Source organism: Ylistrum balloti, unplaced genomic scaffold (assembly GCF_031769215.1).
Source record: "Ylistrum balloti isolate Yb309-2 unplaced genomic scaffold, AGI_CSIRO_Ybal_v1 Utg370828, whole genome shotgun sequence".
Lineage (NCBI taxonomy): Eukaryota > Metazoa > Mollusca > Bivalvia > Pectinida > Pectinidae > Ylistrum > Ylistrum balloti.
Genome location: NW_026782478.1, coordinates 4,159 through 28,235, shown reverse-complemented (window position 1 = coordinate 28,235; position 24,077 = coordinate 4,159). Strand labels below are relative to the sequence as shown.

Here is a 24,077-nt window from a genome sequence, read left to right as displayed (position 1 = left end):
AAGTGGTCTCTAAATGGATATGACATGAAACTAGATTGTTAGGTTTGTATTTCCTAAGTGAAACAGAGTATAAAAATCAGTGCCACCAATCAGAATTGGTGCTTTAAGCAATGCAAAGGCAGTTTATTACAGCAGAGATCAAGCTGATGTCACCAGTGTTTTGAAGAAGAGACACATTTTGAAGGAAGAGTTGTGATTATTGTATTGGCCATCTGAGGCCAGCTTGTAAACAAACTAATTCGTCTATTTATACTTCGAATATTTCAGGGAATAAATGTGTTAATATTTCAAGTTTAAATCCTTTTGGACCACTTGGTGTTAAACATAGGCCTTGTAAGTGTGTCAAGGCTCAGGAGACAGCAAAATAAGATCACTTGGGTATTTCATCATTTTGACCACGATGAAAGAAAATGGACCAGAGTTACTTTACTAGAATTTCATTCAAGTAAAATGCTGGAGCATTTAAAAACCTCAGTTATGTTGTCACATTTTAAACCATTCAAACAGATGTGTTTGGGAAAAACCAGACCCAGCATTAAGTGTCCTGTGAATTGTCTCCCCTGCTTTGTGATTTGCCTGTTGATCTGTTGCCATTGGAGCTTAGATTTTCATTGTTATTTGGTTGGATAGGGATGATATACCAGTTGTTATTATTATCAAATGTAATTTTGTTACCAACTTCAATTCCTCTTTTACGTGTGATATGTGAATAAACGCTTTACATTGTCTGAAAAATCTTGTGCTTATTCTGTGTTTTTCCTGAAACTACATCACAATAAAGAAAATAAATGCTTTGCTTTTTCAGAGGCATGTTGTTGACATGTTTTTCAAAATCTAAAGGTTAAATTCTAGCAGGGTTCACCATTCACTTAATAATAGTATAAGGATTCTGATACTTTTCATTGAGGACCTCTTTAGATGAAGTCTCAAGTGAACTATTGCAATCATCTTTTGTACGGCGTTACCTGTCCCAAGAATGGTAATATTTGGCCTGTAGCATGCTTGGATGAGGATCTACCAAGTTTTTTAAAATGAATGACCTTGACCAACATTCAAGGTCACAGGGGTCAAATGTGTTGAAATCTTTAAATAACTTCTTCTCAATAACCAAATGGCCCAGATCTATATCATTCTTGGATGAAGGGCTACCAAGTTTGTTTAAAAGAATGACCTTGACCCACTTTCAAGGTCACGGGTAAAATGTGTTGAAATCTTTAAATAACTTCTCAAAGGCCAAGGGTGCTGATATTTGGCCTGTAGTAAGCTGACATGAAAGGCTACCAGGTTTGTTCATATTGTTGAACTTGATCCACTCTCAAGGTCACGAGTATCAAATATGTCAAAATCTTTAAACAACTTCTCAATAACCAAATTGCCCAGAGCAGTTTTATTGGGCCTGTAGTATGATGAGGTGATAGGCTTCTAAGTTTGTATATCTGAATGAACTTGACCCACTTTCAAGGTCACGTGTGTTAAATATATTTAAATGTTTAAATGACTTCTCTATAAACAAACAGCACAGGATGCTGATATTGAGCCTGTAGCATCCTGGGATGAAGTGCTACCAAGTTTGTCTACATTGATCTTGTCCCACTTTCAAGGACACAGGTGTCAAATGTGTTGAAGCCTTTGAATAACTTCTTTTCAATAACCAAAAGACCCAATGTGCTTATATTGGATCTGGGGCATGCTGGGATGAAGGGATGCAAATTTTGTTAATCTGATTGACATTTTTTCTCTTTAAATGTCAAAGAGGTCAAATGAGTTAAAACCTTCAAATGACTTCTCAATAACAAAATGGTTGAGACTGTTGAAATTGGTTATTTAACATAAGGTATTATTCTTATTGCATTCTTAATGGCCCGTCAACACATAAAAGGTCATTAGGGCCATCAACATTAGGGCCATCAAACGGTAAAACACACAGTGATCCTAAAAGGAAATAACATCAAACAAACTCATAAAAGACAAATGCTAAAAATCTTAAATGGTTATATAATCACCAAAGATTAAAACGGTAAGTCATAGACTATAATACAGACCCAACATCTTTCAGATAACCTAGAATTTTATCAACCTCAACAGTTTCAAAAAGGATCTTAAGACTTGTAATGTTACGATAAATAGATCTTGAGTAGACAGAACATCAATGCAGTCCAATAAAAAATGTTTAACGGAGAATGGCTCATTACATCCTATGCACCGAGGATTATCTTCGTCTTTCAACATGAATGTGTTAGGTATGTATGGCCATCCGGGGCAAGGACAATTTTGTCTCGGTGATTGTCTCTATGGCATGGACACTATTCGCCAACGATAGGTTTTACGAAGTAAAATTTATTATTATTGGTATATTGATCCCGTTTCTCCTGCTACTGTGCTGTTAAAAATTGTTTGATAAATGATTGAAAATCGGTAAAATGATGTTTAAAAACAACAGGAGGTAGCAATAAAGCTTCCTTTGAGGCATGATCTGCTTTTTCATTGCCTGGTATTCCCATGTGCCCAGGAACCCAGCAAAAAGCAATATGAAAGTTAAAGTTCATTAGATATAGTATTAATGTATTACAAATGAAAACAGTTTTGATATTTCTATTGCTAAGACTCTGTAGTACAGAAAGAGAGTCTGAATGGATAACAGCTCCCATTACTTTGTTTGTTTGAATATATTCAAGAGCAAGGTAGAAAGCTCGAGCTTCCGCCGAGAATATTGAGGCGTTGTTCGGTAGCCGGCATCCATAGGCTCCATCTTGTGAAACCATGGTGGTGGCAATCTATCATTATCTTTTGAACTATCAGTATATAAATGTAGAACTGCTTAATATCTTAAGTGCAACTTTGAGAAGGATGAAAGAAAGGTGCAATGTCAGTTTCAGATTTAACCACTTCGTGAAGTGACAAATCAACTTCAGGTGAATTCAAGAGCCAGGGTGGAATTTCTATCGTTCCTTATGACTGAATTTGGTCAATATCAACATTTGTGTTTTGTAAAAGAGCAGAAATCCGAATACCAAATGGTGGAATGGTCTTTGGTTTGTTTTGAAACAAGGTTTTATATTTTGGATCATATATATATAGGTCTTTATAGTTTGACGACTGTTGAGGCACTTCAGCCTCTTTGATTAGCATAATTTGTTTTTTTTCTCTTTTTTTTGTATGAGAAATATCTCAGACTTGGTTAGAATTATTAGTACAAGATGATAGTTTGATGAGATGCACAAATTGACCTCAGCTGACCCCCAAGGGTTGGGCCAGAAATGTGTCCAAATAACTGATATTTCAAAAATGTTCTGCTGTTCTTGGATAGAAGATTTTATTTAAGAAAATTCATTTTTTGAGTTTAATTTCTTTAAACCTGGTTAGAAGCCTTGGCTTTGGACAGCAGTTAATGTTTTGCACAGTTTACATTTGCATTATGTGTATAACGTAGTTGAAGTTATCTGACTTTTTTAAGTGATTTTCTATGACATGTTACAAGAAGCAATGTGACTCAGGTGACCATTAAGGCCCTTGGACTTCTTGTTCAAAAAGTGATTGTTAAATTTCCTGCAGTGTCCCTTGTCCACTTAATGTGCATGTTCAATTTTGAGACTGACTGCAGGTGAAATACTGTGAACAGGTGACCAGTCTGAATTTTCATCATTATCACTCTGTGTCCAAAATTAACGACAGGAGAGATCTAGAATTTAATCGTCGGAAAGCTCAATCTTTAGTCAGTATGGCTCATGTGAACCATATGGGTGGAAATAAGAAGTCATATAATTGCCTGAACAAGCTCATATTAAGTTGGAATGTAAAAGACACTGTCGCCTTAACTCCAGTAAACAATGTAATATTACCGTTTCCTGAATTACGATTTTCTATAACAAAACACATTGGATTAGAAATGATATGTTTATTTTGATTCTATCAGTAAAAAGACTGCTACAATATATAACAACATTATTTATGTGACACTTCCCAAACACTCTCATTTTCAGAACCTACAATGTGTATAAATACAAACCTTTCAGATATAATAATATAAAAATACATCACCAGGTATGTGGGGTTTTATTATGTTTATCAATTTGTGTAAAAGTGATGAAATAACTAACATTCATGCATTCTTTCATGTAAAAAGTATTGCAGTGGTAATTAGAGAAAATAATTACTGAGTTTTACTCGAGCAATGAATGCATTACTGAACAATTAACATCGAATTAATAGTTTATGATGAGCCCCACAAATATAAGAAAGTAATAAAGCATATGGACGTAAAATATCTACAGCTTTGGAATCAGTTGGAATTAAAAGATGTAACAACTTGTGATACTTTCAACTCCCATGAAAATTATCAGAACTTTAAAAATTCTACTGAATATAAAAAATTGGTTTATCCCTATTTGATCATTACTTCTAGTTTAAGACAGAGGTGTTAATTGATGGCACATGGCACTGCACAAAACTTGAAGATGAAATAAACTTGACAGCTATATACAGCTAAAATTGATACTAAATTAATCATTTAAAAGGTTAAAAAGTTAAGTGTAGACTTAAAGTTTTGAGCTAGAGGAATTTTCTACATCTGAGAGACAGATTTGATATACTCCAATGGGAATAGGTGATAAAATGAATGTAAATTAAAATTCTTGACTAGTAATTTGCAAAACGTAAAAGTACATTTGCATAAACTAGGAATGGTTCAAGTATGAATTTGAATCAATTTGACCACTAACTAGCATTTCCAGTTCAAATTGTAAATTGTTTTAGTTTCAGTTCACAATGTCTAACTAGTATGTCTATGTAGAGTAGATCACAAGAAATAGCAGGATTTACAGAAGAAAATGATTTTCGAAGAGAAAGCACTTATACAATGGCTGTACGTATTTATCTAGCATGCCTTTAGCCCTTTTACAAGATTTATCTTTGGTGATACAGAGTGAAAACAAACCTTCCACGATCATCAAAATCATCATGTGTATCTTTTTTACAAAAAGAAACTCTCTAAAACTGTCATGGAAAATATTTTCCAGTAACATTCTAATACGTACATAGAATTGGGAACTTTTTATTTCATTTTCTTTCACAGTTCAAAGGAACAGATAATTCAGTGTATGGTAGTGCATACCAGCTTCTGCCAAATAGTTTTGGGAATGTACAAAAAAAGTTAAGGAAAATTGGATGTGCATTTTTTCCACTTAATGTTACACAGGGGCCTGGCATGAATTTCTAATCCCACAGTTTTTATACATGTACATCTGTAATAACATAGGAACTAGGTAATGGAAATGTTTGCCAAGCCCCTGTGGTATGAGTGATCATATGCCCTAAGCTATACCAAGGTTATATTAATTATTTTTGTATCTGTCAGCCACATACATACACATGATGTACCCTGAGGTTGTGTATGATCTCCCAATGTCACATATTATCTAGAGTTACCTTTTCCAATCCATTACTGTACAATTCTAGTGCTATACGGCTGTCTGCAAGAAATTTTTAGTACAATATACATTATTCAGTCTGCATTACCAAGCCAAACTCCTGTAATTAAATCATACCTCAGTCATTCATAAATATTTTCATGAAGGTTAAATATTTGTGAAAAAAATTTTCTCACAAATTATTAAAAAATAAAAATTGTTCATGTATTGCTGGAGAAATCAGGGCCATGTTATCAATGAAAAACAATTTACCTAAACTATATCTGTGTGCAGGAATTGTACACAGAACTGGTACACACTAAATGTGTAAAGGACAAAAAATACATCACAGTTCATATAAGATAAACCCTCTTTTCTACATTTTACTTTGAGATTGATGAACAGTTAATGGTGTCAGCACAGTTTGTGTATATAATATTTCAGAGAATTATGAGATGAATTGTGGTCTTGTTGATATGTTTCAGATAAACTCTAGTCTCTAGTGCTGTACAAGTGCTATGATGTCATGTCTCAGATGAAATATTAACACTAATATTTGACCCTGAGTATCCTCAGATTGTGGACTCGTCCTCCATGGATAGTGTGATCTTGTTCCTGAAAGCATTGTTGGCACGGGGAGCATTATGTACCCGCGGGCCTCCAGGTCCTGAGGGAGGCACTTGAGGAGTGTCCTGGATTCCAGGCTTTGCACCAGTGTAAAAGCCTGTATTTTCTCGCTCAGGGGTCTGTGAAGCAAATATTGGAGCTGGAGTCATGTAAGGCAAGGCTCCTCCCTGGACTTGGCTCTTTGAGGGGGACATGAAGGCTGGCTCGGCACCACTCTTGAGCTGCTGAGCTGCGTTGAATGACATTTGCTGCAATGCTGGAGATAAACAGTATGATATCAGTATCTACAGTTACAATAATAAAGGTGCCATAACAACACTAACCAAACATAGAAGTGTAATAATCTAATTAATGCTTGTGTATAATGATGCTGAACATAGTGGAGTAGTAATGAAACTGATGCTTGTTATCACCATTTTCTGGTTATCTAATTTCAACTTTATTAGTAATGAAACATTGTAAGAATCTAAATATCACTCACTCATGTGTAATACATTAAAGAAGCAAGATTCTTTTGACTCTGGTGAGAATATTTATATTTTTTGTTAAAATTGATGATTCTGAATTCTCTAATTAAAGATTTAGACACACTGTTAAAGCTTTTCAGAAGCTTTCTCTTAACAGAATAATTTCCTACCTGGGCTAGGAGCATCTGGTACATCTCCACCTTCGTTAGCCTTTGTGGTGACCCTCACCATGGTTTTCCTTGTGATCTGGGGATTGTCCACACCAACAGGATCAGTTGGGTCACGATTGACATCACTCCAGACTACCTGGTTGACCTGTGCTCCACTTTCAGGGTCAACACCTGATCTCATCATGGTAGTCCCTGGGGGAGGAAGGTTGGGATCATCTAGAACTGTCCCTGTTGGACCCCCAGGTACTGTTGCCATAGTACCCGTAGGTTTAGACTTGCGTCCGTGTTTGGGACTGCGGTGACGGGAATTCGGATCATAGATCGATGGCGTAGATGTGTATCCAGGTGCTCCTGGGGACCCCAAGTCTGTTATCTGTAGACCTTGGTTGTAGGGCTGATTTTCCATACCAGGTGGTGGAATCATTACCACCTGACCATCAGGCTGCATGTAGTATGTAGGCTGGGCAGTCTGTCCAAACGGATTCCCACCCATACTCCCAGGGGCCTGGTTATTGTAGCCATACACTGCATTCCCATAGCCATCATAGCCTATGATCTGTGGCTGTCCATACTGGTCTGCTACTTGAGGCTGGTAGCCGTACTGGTCTGGTTGAGAGTAAAAATGAGGTTGTGTGGATGTATCTGTTGCAAATACTGGTGCTAGTGCCTCTGGAGGCAAAGGTAAAGACGACAATGGAACGTTGGAGAGTGGCTCCATGGGTTCTTCTGTGGTATATCCAGTCTGGGGCTCTGGTTCATATTCATCACCTGTGTCGGGAGCATTCCTGTGCCTCCGAGGACCTGAGTCATTGATAGACTTCTTTCTCCTCTTCTTCTTTTTCTTTGTTCTTGGAGATTCCTCTGTCTTTGGACGCAGTTCACTGACAGAAGCACGAATGGCAGGATTAGAACTATTTAACATTGGGTTAGACATCTTCTCTGACTTCAGAGGCTCGCTCTGCTGATCTAAAGACATTAATTTTGTATCATTTAAAGAGTCCATCTCCTCTGGGAGAAGAGCCTTGGCTGATGGTCCACCTGGGGCTGTGTCTTTTATCTCAGTCTGCTTGCCTTCTCTCATGCTCTTCCTCTTACTGAGCTCCCTCTGTAGCTCAGCTAGCATGCCAGTTGGCTTCTCTTCTGCTTCTCTCTTCTCATCATCATGTTCCAACACACCTGACTTTTGACCATTTGTCTCTATTTCATTGTGTTCCTGTGGTTTCCTTTGTCGACTAGGCCTGTTCACTGTACTACTAGCTGCTGGTGCAGAATAGTTTTCATACATCTGATCTATGTCTGTGTCCTGACTGCTTGCTATAGCTCCATTATTGGCACTCTTTGCTAAGTTCCCTGCCAATACAGCAGAATCATTAGTTACACTATATTGTCCCCGTTTAGCCCTTCCCGCGGCATTGGTTCCATCCCTTGAAAAGCTATTCTTATCATAGTGTTTACCAGTAGGCTGGCCAGTGGTAAGGGACGCCATTGAACTCTGGGATGCATTTGTCATGGTGTCCCACAAGTCCTGGTTGTTCAGATTAAACTTATTATTATGAGACGGATCCATTGACACCTTTTTCTCACTAAATCCCGAGTTGACTGTCCCCGACTCGGACCGTTCCTTCGGCCTAGCCTTGGGACGAGGTTTGTATGGCCTACCATCCATTCCAGGCAGTTTACCTTTCTTAAAACACCAACAAAGTAGAATGATGAAGGCGATCAGTAATACTAGTGCTAGAACAATACCAACAATGGCTCCTACTGGCAGATGGGATATTCCCTCAACAACTTCTGGGGCATTCGGATCTCCTGTACAAAAGAAAGCACATGAGTCAATGTTGCCAGTTAGTTGGCAGCAATAATTCACAATGCAATGGCCAATAATTGGTTTCAGTTTCCACTAAAAAATTGCTTTCATCTTTGTAATCATATTATTAAATATTAATGTAGATAGATGGAAGTGGCCACTACATATATCTCCATTTTTACCTGTTTACACTCTAAACAGTCATTTACCAGGTAACGTTTCAAAAGGACAAGTTTAATACAAAGTATAATGCAGGCAGATAATAAACCATAACTACAGAAATGTACTAACAAGAGACAGCATCGGTGATCCAATGAAACAGGGGTCAACAGAATGATACAGTAAAAACTGTCTTAGTAACAAACACAGTATGGTTATTGTTTGCAGATCAGAGGTTACAACATTTTTCATCAAACAGAAAAGGTGCACCATGGTTTAGAAGCTGAGACAATGTTAAAAGATAGCAATCTTTATAAGAATTGCAGTTGTGATATTCGTTAACGGAACTCGAGTACTTACGAAAGGCCTTGATTCTGAGACTGAAGTCATTAGTTGGTTGGAAGACATCCCTGGGCTGGCGAAGGTAAAACGTAGCTATTCTACCTTTTGTATACAAAACACCTGTACTCTTTGACCCACATGACAAACTTTTCTGTCAACACAAAATCACATATGAAAGATCTCTTTGCATTGAAGTTAGGTAATGATAAACATAAAGTTATTGTACAGGTATCAGTGAAGTAAGGCAGAACTTTGATACTAGATGTCCACTCATCAGCGTATCATATATTTACCCAATACTTCAAATTTGTGGTTATAACTTTTTTTCATTTTAAAAAATCAGTTATTTACAAAAGGGAATGTATTTACTTTGGCATTGAACTGTTATTTGTTCTTCTTTATGGTCCAAGAAGCTGGTACAAGATTGCAGACAAATCAAGTAACATTCTACACATCTGAGTGCATTAGGATAATTTTGTCAGCAATATAATCCTGTACCGACTCCCAGACACATAAATCTGAACAAATACTCAAAAGTTTTAAGGCCAATCTAAAACAAAATTTTATCATCTGCATTGAAGGTTCTTTGAAGGGTCTTATTCATTATGAAATCTAGCAGCGGTTCACCATCAATCTCACGTAACTTAGCAGCGGTTCACCATCAATCTCACGTAACTTAGCAGCGGTTCACCATCAATCTCACGTAACTTAGCAGCGGTTCACCATCAATCTCACGTAACTTAGCAGCGGTTCACCATCAATCTCACGTAACTTAGCAGCGGTTCACCATCAATCTCACGTAACTTAGCAGCGGTTCACCATCAATCTCACGTAACTTAGCAGCGGTTCACCATCAATCTCACGTAACTTAGCAGCGGTTCACCATAAATCTCACGTAACTTAGCATTTGTTTACCATAAATCTCACGTAACTTAGCATTTGTTTACCATAAATCTCACGTAACTTAGCATTTGTTTACCAGAAATCTTAAGTAACCTAACAATGGTTCACCATAACTCTCTGAACACTGACAATGTTACAAAAAATCAGAGATAACCTATCAAAGGTTCACATTTCTTTAATCACAAATAACTTACCAATGGAACACCACTTGTACCCTCTCCATTATAGATGTTGAGTACAAATCCACAGTCAGCTATAGAGATGGATTCTTGTATGATCTCCAGCATAAAATATGTATCAGTATATCCTGCCTCTATGATCACCTGACAGGAAGTTGGAGGGTTGGATGACGAAACAGACTGGTGGGCCCCAACCACGATATCAAAGTCATATATGGTGTGTTTTGAATTACATGTTGATATGGAATCCATGTAAACTGTAACAAAGGTGAAGGTCAAATGGTGACATGCTACCTATATAATATAGTTATTGTGTAAGAGTTATATATGACTATATATTACATTAAGACACGTTGGTATTATGGTAAGATCATATTACTAATCATGAGATACATTATTGGAAATAAAACAGACTGCAGTCACCATGACATTGCAGTTTCGTATTAATTATAAAAAATCAGTGTTGATCATATACTGTACATATACTTAATATGCAGTAATCACGTCTGAATCAACTTTTAGGCATCCACAAAAATCACCTAATAATCAGCATTTGGAAATCTCAATTAGTGCAATCATACTTCAGTTAGACACTCTAAGCGTGAAAAGTGCTAAAATAAGATTACCACAAAAAATATGTACTTTTGCAGTAATTAAAAATTCTCCTTGTATTTCTCTAGTAAAATATTTAAAACTTTGTCAGTTTTCATCAGCAACAGAAGTTTGACAGCAGCAGAATTAAAAAAGATAAAGAAAAAAATAGTTGTAATCATCTTTAGATAAATTCCACTGGTAGTCTTTTAACAGCAACATTGTGTCTGGACATGAACTCTAGGACTTACCCTCTTTTGTGTTAAAGGAGGTCACAGATGAAATGAGGCTGACAGCTATCATTAGCTGTACATCCCAACGAATTCGTGGCATGTTTGGAAATTTGGACTGGTTTACTGTGGCTACATAGTTCTAGTGCTGAAAAGAAAATGATTAAGATGTCAATTTTATGAGTCTTGTTTTAATTTCGTTAGAACTCACAACAGCAACATGCAGAGCAGGAGGGCTACACATAGACACAATGGGACATTTTCAGGTAAAATTGTCCCCGAATCATTAAAGCGTACCTGTACTTATACTTACCTGAACTGATTCATTCTTGACAATTGATATATATTTAATGAGGTAACAGGACGATGTTTAGAAAATACACAAAATGGGGCAGTTTGTTTAATGACTAGGGAGGACAGTCAATTCCAGTCACATCATGAATTCATCCTGTCTATTGTATCAGAACTGATCACTTTACCAGTGTGTAGTATAGAACATCAAATGAGGGTGAAGTCCCACATCCCACCGACTAGGTACAGCAATACAGAGATACTTGAAACACTTGGGTATATATTCAGCATGCTGACATTCCTATCCAGTTGTGGTGGATATGTATATGCATAATACAAGTAAAAAGCCTTGTTTAGATAAATAAAATTTGTATTTGTTTTCCACATACTGTATACATTTTCAAAAATATCTTTCGTGACTTGTTTTGTATACACACCACAGTTGGGAAGGGCCTTCAATACGTATATATAATATATGTCCCTTTAGTCTAGAGGGGGTCCATGGAACCTGTAGGTCTTTCGTTGGCAGTGTTATTACGCACACGAAAGTTCCACTTGAAAAGGAGATATATGACCTGAATAGGTGTTAATTGGTAGCTGTTGAGTGATGATAATTACCGGTCACTGTCGTGATCACAATCGACATCAATGTATATCGATGATCACCAGGTATTTTAAGAGTGAGTCCATAAAAAATGTTTTGTAGAAAGTACAGTATGAACAGTTCAGCGACCGAGCCAGTCAAAGCCCTGTATTTTGAATCATTTCCTATTTAATAACAAATCACTGTTAATACCGTTGTTTATTATTCAACAGACGGTAATCAGTTTGGTGGAACTTAATATCGTTTTCTATAAAGTTTCAAACCCCTAAACTCACCTACATTGAAGTGATCTATGATTTCGTAGACTTTCCCACGGTATTGTCACGGAGATCCCAGACTCTTCGCCATATTTACAATTCACTGATATATATCACCTGTGATGACCCACTTACTATACCTTTGTGGACGCCGCCAGCTGAAGTCTGAATTAGTCGATAAATTTTCAACGCCTTCACAGGTAAGTTGTGGAATATCCACTAACACTAAAAATACCTGACATTCGTATGACGTGTGTCAACATGCAGTGAACGGATGGTTTAGCTACCAAACATTTCAGATAAAAAAAAATAATAAGCGTAGGTTTCATCAAATTTGTTTTCGTTAGGTTAACTAGACACACAGATATTGGTAAATATCTATTTTTACCACGGATCAGGATATAGTTAACTAACATATATATTTATCCGTATAGTTTATGATAAATCATCGTGAGCTGAAAATAATTTGTTGCAGAGAATAACCTTGAACAGCTTTCAAAGGGAACCTACAGATTTTTTTCTCAAATGTCAAGGACACGTTGAGGGATCAACGTCAGTTTGTATCCGAGTTTCAGATCTTCCAAGCGAATAAGTAAACTCCACATTTTTTCTTTTCTCCTATCCTTCTTTATTTCAATGAATTCATAATATTCTGTGGTTTCTATAAGATGATATATAGCAAGCCTTGACACTTATCCCGTGACTGGCCAATATCGGTCCATGAAATCAGAGACGTATATATGTATGTGATATATACGTCGCTGATGAAATGGACCTACATATCTCGTGTACATATCGAGTAACTCGTGTTATATCTGATCAGAGTGATATATACGTCTCTGATCTGATTAACTAAATTCAGCGATTTAAAACTCAAATCTTGAATCTTTGATTGAGTGAAACATCCCATCATTTGACGAGGATGATAAATCTAACAGGACATGGAAATGGCAAATGTAAGATTCTATTTATCACGCAATATGTATTCATTCATGATGGAACTTAAGAAATACTACCCACACAAGTGCCAAAACAGAACAAGAAGAGTATAGCAAAATGTTCACATAATTTTAATTTCAAACTCTAAACCTACGAAACGAGAGCAAAATATACACAGTTAAACAGAATTTACACGGCAACCAATGAAAAAATGCACAGAGAAAAAAAACGGAGGTGTTGTGGTAAGGTGAGCGTCTGCATCAGTAAACTTCTCATTGATATGTTAAATCTTTCTCTCTTTCCCCGTCCATTATCACTGACGAGTCGTAGAAGTGTGCGAAATTCTAAGTGTAAAGTTTGTATTTAAGGTGCTGTTCACATGTATGTATTTTGTACTATTCAACAATTCACGAGAGCCCATACGGATCTTGGCGCTCACCATTGTTTGCTCTTTACATGCTGTTTGAAAGTTCGTTCTCTCTCTCTCTCTCTCTCTCTCTCTCTCTCTCTCTCTCTCTCTCTCTCTCTCTCTCTCTCTCTCTCTCTCTCTCTCTCTCTCTCTCTTAATGGTAAGACATTTGAACACTCTCTCTCTCTCTCTCTCTCTCTCTGAAAGCTATTTGTTTTTCATTTGAAAAATCAAATGGGTCCTTTGAAGAAATAGCAATTTGATCACTTTAACGGCCGATGGCAATCTTTCAAAGTCAAACTCTAAGATGGCCGCCTTGCCGCCATTTTGTTTTTTTCTGATCAGCATCAAAATCAAACAGGCACAACTAGAGACCAAGTGGAACCTACATATGAATTTTGAGAGGGAGAGATCCATCCAGTACAAACTTTCAAAGTCAAAATCCATGATGGCCGCATTTCCACCATTTGTTTGTTGTTTTTTTCTTATCAGACCCAAAATCAATTGGGCACAACTTGGGGCAAAGGAGAACCTACATATGAAGTTTAAGAAAGATATATCCAGTACTTCTCTAGAAAAAGCGATGACAAACTTTCAAAGTCAAAATCAAAGATGGCCATCTTTCCGCCATTTTGTTTTTCTGATATGTACCAAAATCAAACTGGCACAACAAGAGACCAAGGGGAACCTACATATGAAATTTGAGAAAGATCCATCCATTCCTTTTAAAGAAATAACGATAACAAAAACAATTTACCGACGGACGGACCACGGACGCAAGCGATTTGAATAGCCCACCTATCAGATGGTGGGCTAAAAATGTCTATCACGAAGATAACGTCTTCAATCAAATACTTTTTGTACTTGATGGAATATATAACTTCATGTTAGTCTCTCTGCCATTTTGTATTTTGTTGCACCCGTGTAATGTATGAAGTGTGAGGTAATTTTTTCTATCTATAGTAACACCAGGGTATGACGGTTACCGATTCATCGATCAATACCCGAAGACAGGTGAGTGTCCTTCACGTTTTAACACAATGACTCACAGGTGGTTTATCGACTGGATTTACCTTGCACAGGTAAACAATTAGAAAATGGCGACCGTTGAAGACGTCAGGTAAAACATAGGTAAGATTTATATGGGCTACTAATCTGATGTTTCGTACATTCTTTCTCCGTTGAAAAGAAACATTTTACCTTCCACACGTACTAGTGACCCTAGCAGCGAATTGTTTTTACTGATTTTTTTATCCTGTTGTTGTGGCGGTGTACCATTTGATTGGTTCCGCGTTGCGAATGTCATACTATACCATACGGATTTGTTCTAGAATACAGTACACCGACAGTTTATGAACATATAGGTTTAGAAAAGAGAAATAAAAAATAGCCTATGCCTATCATGACCAAAACTATTCGTTAAGGACACCATATAACAATTATAAACTATAGTAATTATTATGAGTATGTATTACATTGTACGACATGGTCACGTGATCGTGTTTACATGTGTATGTATTTGGTGATTATCTGATGGAATTGGTGTGTAACAGGAGCGGGAAAATGCGCGTCGAGAACGGGGTTTGAATCCAGGACCTTCTGAACACTCGACTGATGCTCTACCCACTGATCTAAACTGGTCGTTGATGATCGACCCCGTCCAGTTCGCTACATTCCTCCCTCCTTATTTTTAGTCTTTGCCCCCAAAGACATCACATCTAACAACACAGGTTTGGATATCCCCTTGTTAAGCATTCACCTACTGCTTGAAACAAGGTTTGGTCACAGCAACAAATGTAACAGGAGCAGACAAAATGCGCGGCCAGACTAGGGTCCGAACCTGGGACCTTCCGAACTCCAGATGGATGCTCTACCTACTGAGCTAACTTGTGGGCGTTGATTGACCCCAGTCCAGTTCCACTACCAGTGTACTTATTTATATAACACTCATAGTAGGTACATTTACGGTTCAACGTTTAGCAAACTGAAAACTTTAATCTCATCAACAGGTCGCTCTTAGCTCGAATTCCCTCTGACACCTGGGGCCATCAGATTAGCAGCAATATTTTTCATATTGCCTGAGATGCAAATTATAAATATTCACACAACTGTATACATGTGTCATGAGTCACAATCCCTATCCCATTAAAATCCCCATGCACCATTGCCAGGCATCACAAACATCACACTCTCTACCCCCTACCATAAACAGGCATCACACTCTCTACCCCCTACCATAAACAGGCATTACACTCTCTACCCCCTACCATAAACAGGCATCACACTCTCCACCCCTACCATAAACAGGCATCACACTCTCCACCCCCTACCATAAACAGGCATCACACTCTCCACCCCCTACCATAAACAGGCATCACACTCTCCACCCCCTACCATAAACAGGCATCACACTCTCCACCCCCTACCATACACTTTCCACCCCCTACCATAAACAGGCATCACACTCTCTACCCCCTACCATAAACAGGCATCACACTTTCCACCCCTACCATAAACAGGCATCACACTCTCCACCCCCTACCATAAACAGGCATCACACTCTCTACCCCCTACCATAAACAGGCATCACACTCTCTACCCCCTACCATAAACAGGCATCACACTCTCTACATAAACAGGCCCTACCATAAACAGGCATCACACTCTCTACCCCCTACCATAAACAGGCATCACACTTTCCACCCCTACCATAAACAGGCATCACACTCTCCACCCCCTACCATAAACAGGCATCACACTCTCCACCCCCTACCATAAACAGGCATCACACTCTCCACCCCCTACCATAAACAGGCATCACACTCTCCACCCCCTACCATAAACAGGCATCACACTCTCCACCCCCTACCATAAACAGGCATCACACTCTCCACCCCCTAACATAAACAGGCATCACACTCTCCACCCCCTACCATAAACAGGCATCACACTCTCCACCCCCTACCATAAACAGGCATCACACTTTCCACCCCTACCATAAACAGGCATCACACTCTCCACCCCCTACCATAAACAGGCATCACACTTTCCACCCCCTACCATAAACAGGCATCACACTCTCCACCCCCTACCATAAACAGGCATCACACTCTCCACCCACTACCATAAACAGGCATCACACTCTCTACCCCCTACCATAAACAGGCATCACACTCTCCACCCCCTACCATAAACAGGCATCACACTCTCCACCCCCTACCATAAACAGGCATCACACTCTCCACCCCCTACCATAAACAGGCATCACACTCTCCACCCCCTAACATAAACAGGCATCACACTTTCCACCCCCTACCATAAACAGGCATCACACTTTCCACTCCTACCATAAACAGGCATCACACTCTCCACCCCCTACCATAAACAGGCATCACACTCTCCACCCACTACCATAAACAGGCATCACACTCTCCACCCCCTACCATAAACAGGCATCACACTCTCTACCCCCTACCATAAACAGGCATCACACTCTCCACCCCCTACAATAAACAGGCATCACACTCTCCACCCACCCATCTATCTCCATTTTAATTGTTAGTGTATGCTTCATGATATGTTTGACCCACCTGACATGTACAGGGACAGCTGCCTTCCATGACAAGTGTACAGTGACATCCATCTTACTGGACACTTGCACAGTGACACATAGCTTATCATAAAAGTGACAAGGACACCTGTCTTATCATAATAGTGACCGGCACCTGTCTTATAATAGTGGCAGGCACCTGTCTTATCATAATAGAGACAGTGACACCTGTCTTATCATAATAGAGACAGTGAAACCTATTTTACTTTGGAACAGTGACATCTGTTTTTACCATGGTACAGAGATAACTCATACCTGACACCTTTACAGAGACACCTGTCTTCCCATGGTACAATGATAACTACCTTAACTTGGTACAGTGTCACATATCTTACTTTAGAACAGTAAGTGGTAACACATGTCTTACTGTGATATGGTGACACATGTCTTACTTTAATACAGTAAGTGGTGACATGTTTTACCTTGGTATGGTGATACATAACTAGCTTTAGTGCAGTAAGTGATGACATGTCTAGCTTTAGTACAGTAAGTGATGACACATGTCTAGCTTTGGTGCAGTAAGTGATGACACATGTCTAGCTTTAGTGCAGTAAGTGATGACACATGTCTAGCTTTAGTGCAGTAAGTGATGACACATGTCTAGCTTTGGTGCAGTAGGTGATGACATGTCTTTTCTTGGTATGGTGATACATGTCTAATTTTAGTACAGTAAGTGGTGACACATGCCCTACCTTACATACATGTTTTTAAATGGAGTAGGTGAAATGACACCTAAAATAGGATACTACCTAGAGATATTATGTCATTAGGAGACATGCGCTTTGAAATCCTTGGAACTTGAGAATTGGGGACAAAAGATGCATTGTAATTTGTAGAACTAACAGATAAGAGCATGGAAAATAGGAAGGACTTTTTTAAGCACTGAGAAGCCCATTTCCATCTGCAGAATGAAGTTTTTATAATGTGTACGGTAACTGACATGTAACAACATATACAGTGAAAAGATTCCTTTTACCTTTGCAGAATATTGTGGACAATGTAAGAGAGAGAAACAGAAGCATGTTTTTGGTATGGAAAACACCCATATGGGTGCTGCTGTTGACCCCCTTAGGAATCACTGCTCAATGGGCCAATTGGCAGAACCAAAACCCACAAAATGATAAGGAAAACTGTAAGTATTCTGTTGTTCTGTTCTTAAAAAATTGTAAAGCTAAAATCTAAGGGTCATATATGTATAATGTAACAATTTATCTGTGATCATGATGATGTATGGTGATTAACGTAGGATTAGTGATGATTACTTACTCCTGGGATTCTCACGTGTTTCCTATCTACATGTATATACCAGGCATCTGTGCTAGGCTTGCTCGTAGGTATTCATGATCACAATGTATATGTATTGCAAAACCAATCAGAAATATGTTTTAAATCCTTCATAGATTGTAAAACTGAAAACAAACAAAAAAACAAAAAATATATTAAAAGTTCTTCTCAACATGGAATCTTATTATTCTAATACAAATTACATGCCTGGAGGTGGATGTGAAATTTTTGCTCAGTGATGAGTTCTTTATTTACAAAATGACAATTGTCTTTTATCCTTTCTGTATTATTGTATATCTGTTTTCACAGTTTACCTGGACTCAAATGCCGAGTGTAATAAGCAGTATGACCTTGGAGAAAATAATGCATACCTACATGGCCTGGGTGCTCTGATGGAGCAGCACCCACCCAAAACTTGTCAGATCACATTTAGCTCTGATAATATCCGTGAGAAACGCAAGTTCAGGATAGAGGTCGTTAGTGCCAACTTCAATGCAGAAGGAGTCGAATTTTATATATACGACAGTTCTACAACTGATTCTTTACTGGTAAGTACTAACATGTAGAACAAATTTGTAGTCTGATCACATGGATTTGGCACAAATTCTCAACCCAAGGTCCATATATATGTATTATAGTCACTATATTACATATACATATATATATATATATGGACTGTGGACAGAGAATTCATGCCAAATCACTGTGGTCAGGATTTACAACATTTACATGTGAAAATTAATGATGAATAAAGATAAACCATAGTGGAGACAAAATGGAATGGACTGGATTTCTGTTACAGCATGAATATTATTGTAGTCAATTTAACAAGCTGACTGTATACTTACAGAAACACAAAAGGGATTGGCTTGATAAAACTATTAACATTGTACAGTAAAAAAGTTCCATATGAAAAATGTTGGGACATATAACTTGGGTAGAAGAAAACACAACTTTAAAATGAAAATTGCAAATTAAGCCAAACTTCTTTGTTAGGGGTATATTGGCAGTAAAGAATTACATGGCTTAATATTGCATTGACAGATCAGTGAAATAAAGAACATTGCACTGATCCTCTTTCCTAGAAGTCAGAGTGCTTTTATCAGATCAAATATCGTACATGAAATACAGATTTTTTTGGTGTTGAATATTTTTGATCTGATAATAACTTAATCATCAGTTGCTGTTCTTTCTGTTCAGTATGGCTTTGGGTTCAGAAGGGACAAGCCTGCCAACTTTCAACCACTGTTTACCTCAGGAGGATTTGTGACCTTCAAGCTTGTTAAAGCTGATGAAAGTCTAGCCGACTACAACATAAAATGTCACATCGTTAGTGTTCCAGGTAAGAATGCTGTTAAACAATAGGTCGATTACATAGTAATCTCATTTCAAATACATGTATTTCAATAAAGGCAACTAAAATTTCAAACTAATTGAGTCACAAATCTGTTGAAAATATGCATAGCCAATAAATTAGTACTTTCTTAAGGGTGTACTGTTTTTGTCAGTAAATAAAAAGAACTCTTTTTCAATGCAGGTGTAACTCTGAATGATCAACTCTCTAAATTTTTGAAGTGCCTTAACCTGTAACATGTACCTGGTATCATTGTTATCTATAAATATGTGATTTTCTTTCTACTTTTCTTTTGTAACAGGTGATGTAAGCATAGTGGATGAGTGTCCGGGTGGAGATGGACCTGGATGTAATTACTATTTCTACCAATCTCCCATCACGAAGGAAATCATCATTGGTATAGTTGGGGGTGTGTTTGGACTCATTCTTTTTATCATTGCACCCATTGTCATCATCTGTTGCTATCGTAAATCAAAGGGAGTGAACCGGCGATGGGACGAATTTAAGCTTGGCCAGGCTAACACCGCTGCAAACATCAGCAGCTCCAAAGGGAGTGTGCGGGCAACTTCAAATGATACAAAAACCAAATTGTGGGCATCACAGAGCTCCAAAATGGGTGTATCTAGTTACAAGCCACCTCGTAGCAGGGGAAGGCTGACTGAGGATGAAGACAGTGTCTTTGATGGTGAGTATTTAAAATATCAGTTTAAATTTGCTTCCAAATTCAGATCACCTGATATAACATAAATGGAGTAATTATCATCCCAGTTTTTAGATAGATGGTGGGTTATTCAAACCGCCCTGTGTCCGTGGTCCGTTGTCCGTCCGTAAACAATTCTTGTTACCGCTATTTCTGGAAAAGTACTGGATGGATCTTTCTCAAATTTCATATGCAGTTTCCCCTTGGTCCCTAGTTGTGCATTGTACCTTTTTTGGACTGATTCGAATTCAAGATGGCCGACAGGTGGCCATCTTGGATTTTGGAAGTAAAAGTTTGTTACCGCTCTTTCTGAGAAAGTACTGGATGGATCTTCCTCAAATTTCATATGCAGTTTCCCATTGGTCCCTAGTTGTGCATTGTACATTTTTTGGACTGATTCGAATTCAAGATGGCCGACAGGCAGCCATCTTGGATTTTGGAAGTAAAAGTTTGTTACCACTATTTCTTGGAAAGTACTGGATGGATCTTTCTCAAATTCCATATGCAGTTTCCCCTTGGTCCCTAGTTGTGCATTGTACCTTTTTTGGACTGATTCGAATTCAAGATGGCCGACAGGTGGCCATCTTGGATTTTGGATGTAAAAGTTTGTTATCGCTATTTCTTAGAAAGTACTGGATGGATCTTTCTCAAATTTCATATGCAGGTTCCCCTTGGTCCCTAGTTGTGCATTGTACCTTTTTTGGACTGATTCAAATTCAAGATGGCCGACAGGTGGCCATCTTGGATTTTGGAAGTAAAAGTTTGTTACCACTATTTCTTGGAAAGTACTGGATGGATCTTTCTCAAATTTCATATGCAGTTTCCCCTTAGTCCCTAGTTGTGCATTGTACCTTTTTTGGACTGATTCGAATTCAAGATGGCCGACAGGTGGCCATCTAGGATTTTGGAAGTAAAAGTTTGTTACTGCTATTTCTTGGAAAGTACTGGATAGATCTTTCTCAAATTCCATATGCAGTTTCCCCTTGGTCCCTAGTTGTGCATTGTACCTTTTTTGGACTGATTCGAATTCAAGATGGCCGACAGGTGGCCATCTTGGATTTTGGATGTAAAAGTTTGTTATCGCTATTTCTTAGAAAGTACTGGATGGATCTTTCTCAAATTTCATATGCAGGTTCCCCTTGGTCCCTAGTTGTGCATTGTACCTTTTTTGGACTGATTCAAATTCAAGATGGCAGACAGATGGCCATCTTGGATTTTGAATGTAAAAGTTTGTTACTGCTATTTCTTGGAAAGTACTGGATGGATCTTTCTCAAATTTCATATGCAGGTTCCCTTTGGTTCCAAGTTGTGCATTATACCTTTTTGGACTGATCCAAAATCAAGATGGCTGACAGGCAGCCATCTTGGATTTTGAGAGTAAAATCTTGTTACTGCTATATCTGAGGAAGTACTGATGGATCCTTCTGATATTTCATAGATATTGGTTTCCCTTGGTCCCTAGTTGTGCATTGTACCTTTTTTGGACTGATTTGAAATCAAGGTGGCCCACAGGCAGCCATCTTGGATGTCGACAGTAATACAGCACAAGCATATTGTCCATTATCCACCTGTTACTGACTGCTATCTCATGATACTTTGGGATCTTTTTCAAATGATATTTGCTAATAGGTGCTTAATAAAAATATCTTGTGCCATCATTGAGTACATTCAATGAAGACCAGTTCATGAACATTTACAACACCTGTAACAAACAAAAAAACAAATCTTCAAGAACTGAAAACAGATCCTCAAATGGTGGGCGCCAAGATCCCTCTGGGATCTCTTGTTAAGTGTTGCTATTTTCATCTAAAGATTGTCTGTGAGATATTAAACTGGCAAAATTTTGTTCAGAAAGAATAAGTGCATGCTCTTCATCAGCAAAAATATAACAGAACTAAAATGAGATATTCTGTGCCAAATGGTGAATTTTTTTGGGAGTAGCTAAATTAAACCTGTTATTCCTTATTGCATACACCCATAAACATATGATTGACAACATAAACTTGAATATAAGATGTATATTTTCGGCAAAACTAAATTATTGAAATCTGAATCAAATGATCAAGAGAAAAAGAACTTATATTTAATGTAATTGAATTGATAACTTATTGAAATGAAAGTAAAGATAAACCCTTGATATAACCTTAAAAATTTGGTAATTCTTACTGTAGATGGCCCTCCAAGAAGTTACCCTCCACCACCTCCTCCTTATGAACGGTATGACAGGTCAGCTCGACGAAATAGAGATGACTATGATGGACGCAATCGAAGGCATGATCGTTATGACAGCAGAGATGAAGAATATGAGACAAAAGACAGATATAGAGACAGGAATGATGATCGATTTGATCGACGGCCTCGGAGAGAAATGGACAGGAGACGTAGAGATTCTTCTCCAAGACGATCATTTTACTCCGATTCTAATTCTGAAATGGAGTCCTCATTTGTACAGGCAGAAGATGATCACCCTCAGGAAAGATTTGTCGAGAGGATAATCGAGCCTCGAGTTAAGACTAAAGCTAAAGTCAAGAAACCAGTTGAAGAGGATGTGTATGATGAATTGAGTGAGGATGTAGAGGCAATAAAAAATAGCAGTGTTCAGTGTGGACCATCAGATGATGAAGATGAATCAAACACAGAGACCACAGGTGATGAAACAACAGAGACAGAGTCAGACACAGACAGTGAGAAAAAGGAAAAAGATCCCAGAATGGCTTTATATTCAAAACCAAATAAAAAGGGGAAAGTTAAAAATGGTAATGCAGTGCAGTCACAGCCGGATGCAGTTGTGAATGTGCCTGGTCCAGTCATGCTTGGCCCAACAAGTCATCCGATGATTGGGCAGCCAATGATTGGTCACCCGCTGACCACAGCTAGGCCTCCGATACCTGGAGTTGTGGTGAGACCAGTAACACAACCACAGTTTGCTCCGGGTCATTACCCTCCCATGATGAGACCAGGAGTTCCAATGCAGCCTGGTCAAATGCAGTTTAGACCAGTGCAGCAACCAAACTATCCAGCAGCTCGACTGCCACAGTCACAAGTTCCACAAAAGTCCCAGCCTCCAAGCAATCCCCGTGTGGCTTCCAATCCACCTCCAGATCCCCCAATGTATTCCTACCTGGTCCAGCGTGGGTACACAGGTAGATATTCACCAGCCAGTTCAGGAACAGGGATGAGTAGTGATGCCCATGTGCTTAATCTTACAGATGACTCCGAGGGTGGGGCTAACCTCCCTAGTGGTGTTGACCTTATGAAAAGGACCACTGATGTATAACCCAAAAGAAATAGAATGCCTTTGTATAGAAGCAGAAGCCAAAGGGACTGTTTCAGATTTTACCCAAAGTACTGGAACCAGTCTAGGAAACTTTATTTGTAATCAAGTCTACTTGACAAGGTTCAGACAAATCAGTGAAGTTTTAGCCATTTTTTTAGTAACAGCGGCAATGTTTAACCTCATGAAAGATATATTTATCATGATTTTACGTATACGAGAAATTTTTATTTTCTCAGAAAATCTTTTGCCAATTATGTAAAGAAAATGATTTATGAGTATTGGTTGTACATTTTTTGTTCTAATTCATAACTTCTATATATAACAGGAGATCGTAGAAAAATTAAAGCATTGCTAGTATTAAATATATACATGCCATATTTCCATAATTTTAATCTCACAAATGAGAAAAAACTATTTAACCGTTGCAATCTGTTTTTTTTTATTCTTAGTTGTTGCAATATTGTACAATAAA

At 38.2% G+C, this 24,077-nt stretch overlaps 2 protein-coding genes across 2 annotated transcripts; one reads left to right on the top strand and one right to left on the bottom strand.

Moving 5' to 3' along the window:
* Positions 1-5,977: 5,977 nt before the first annotated feature.
* LOC132558833 (uncharacterized) lies at positions 5,978-10,983 on the bottom strand. Its single transcript, XM_060223442.1, has 5 exons — positions 10,902-10,983; positions 10,075-10,316; positions 8,996-9,128; positions 6,670-8,478; positions 5,978-6,288 (listed from the first exon to the last, which is right to left on the bottom strand). Exons 1-5 carry the CDS (start codon positions 10,981-10,983, stop codon positions 5,978-5,980), a joined length of 2,577 nt encoding a protein of 858 aa, XP_060079425.1.
* A 6,507-nt stretch (positions 10,984-17,490) lies between these two features.
* LOC132558803 (uncharacterized) lies at positions 17,491-23,638 on the top strand. Its single transcript, XM_060223411.1, has 6 exons — positions 17,491-17,508; positions 17,975-18,122; positions 18,584-18,822; positions 19,475-19,616; positions 19,930-20,313; positions 22,500-23,638. Exons 1-6 carry the CDS (start codon positions 17,491-17,493, stop codon positions 23,603-23,605), a joined length of 2,037 nt encoding a protein of 678 aa, XP_060079394.1. The 3' UTR covers positions 23,606-23,638.
* Positions 23,639-24,077: the final 439 nt, after the last annotated feature.

Excerpts from the sequence above, each read along its gene's own strand:
- LOC132558833 (XM_060223442.1), bottom strand. The coding sequence starts at position 10,983 with ATGCCACGAATTCGTTGGGATGTACAGCTAATGATAGCTGTCAGCCTC. Across the intron at positions 10,317-10,901 it reads CTCCTTTAACACAAAAGAGG|TTTACATGGATTCCATATCA; the intron begins GTAAGTCCTAGA and ends CCTTTGTTACAG. Across the intron at positions 8,479-8,995 it reads TCTCAGAATCAAGGCCTTTC|GAGATCCGAATGCCCCAGAA; the intron begins GTAAGTACTCGA and ends TCTTTTGTACAG.
- LOC132558803 (XM_060223411.1), top strand. Across the intron at positions 18,123-18,583 it reads ACAAAATGATAAGGAAAACT|TTTACCTGGACTCAAATGCC; the intron begins GTAAGTATTCTG and ends CTGTTTTCACAG. Across the intron at positions 18,823-19,474 it reads CTACAACTGATTCTTTACTG|TATGGCTTTGGGTTCAGAAG; the intron begins GTAAGTACTAAC and ends CTTTCTGTTCAG.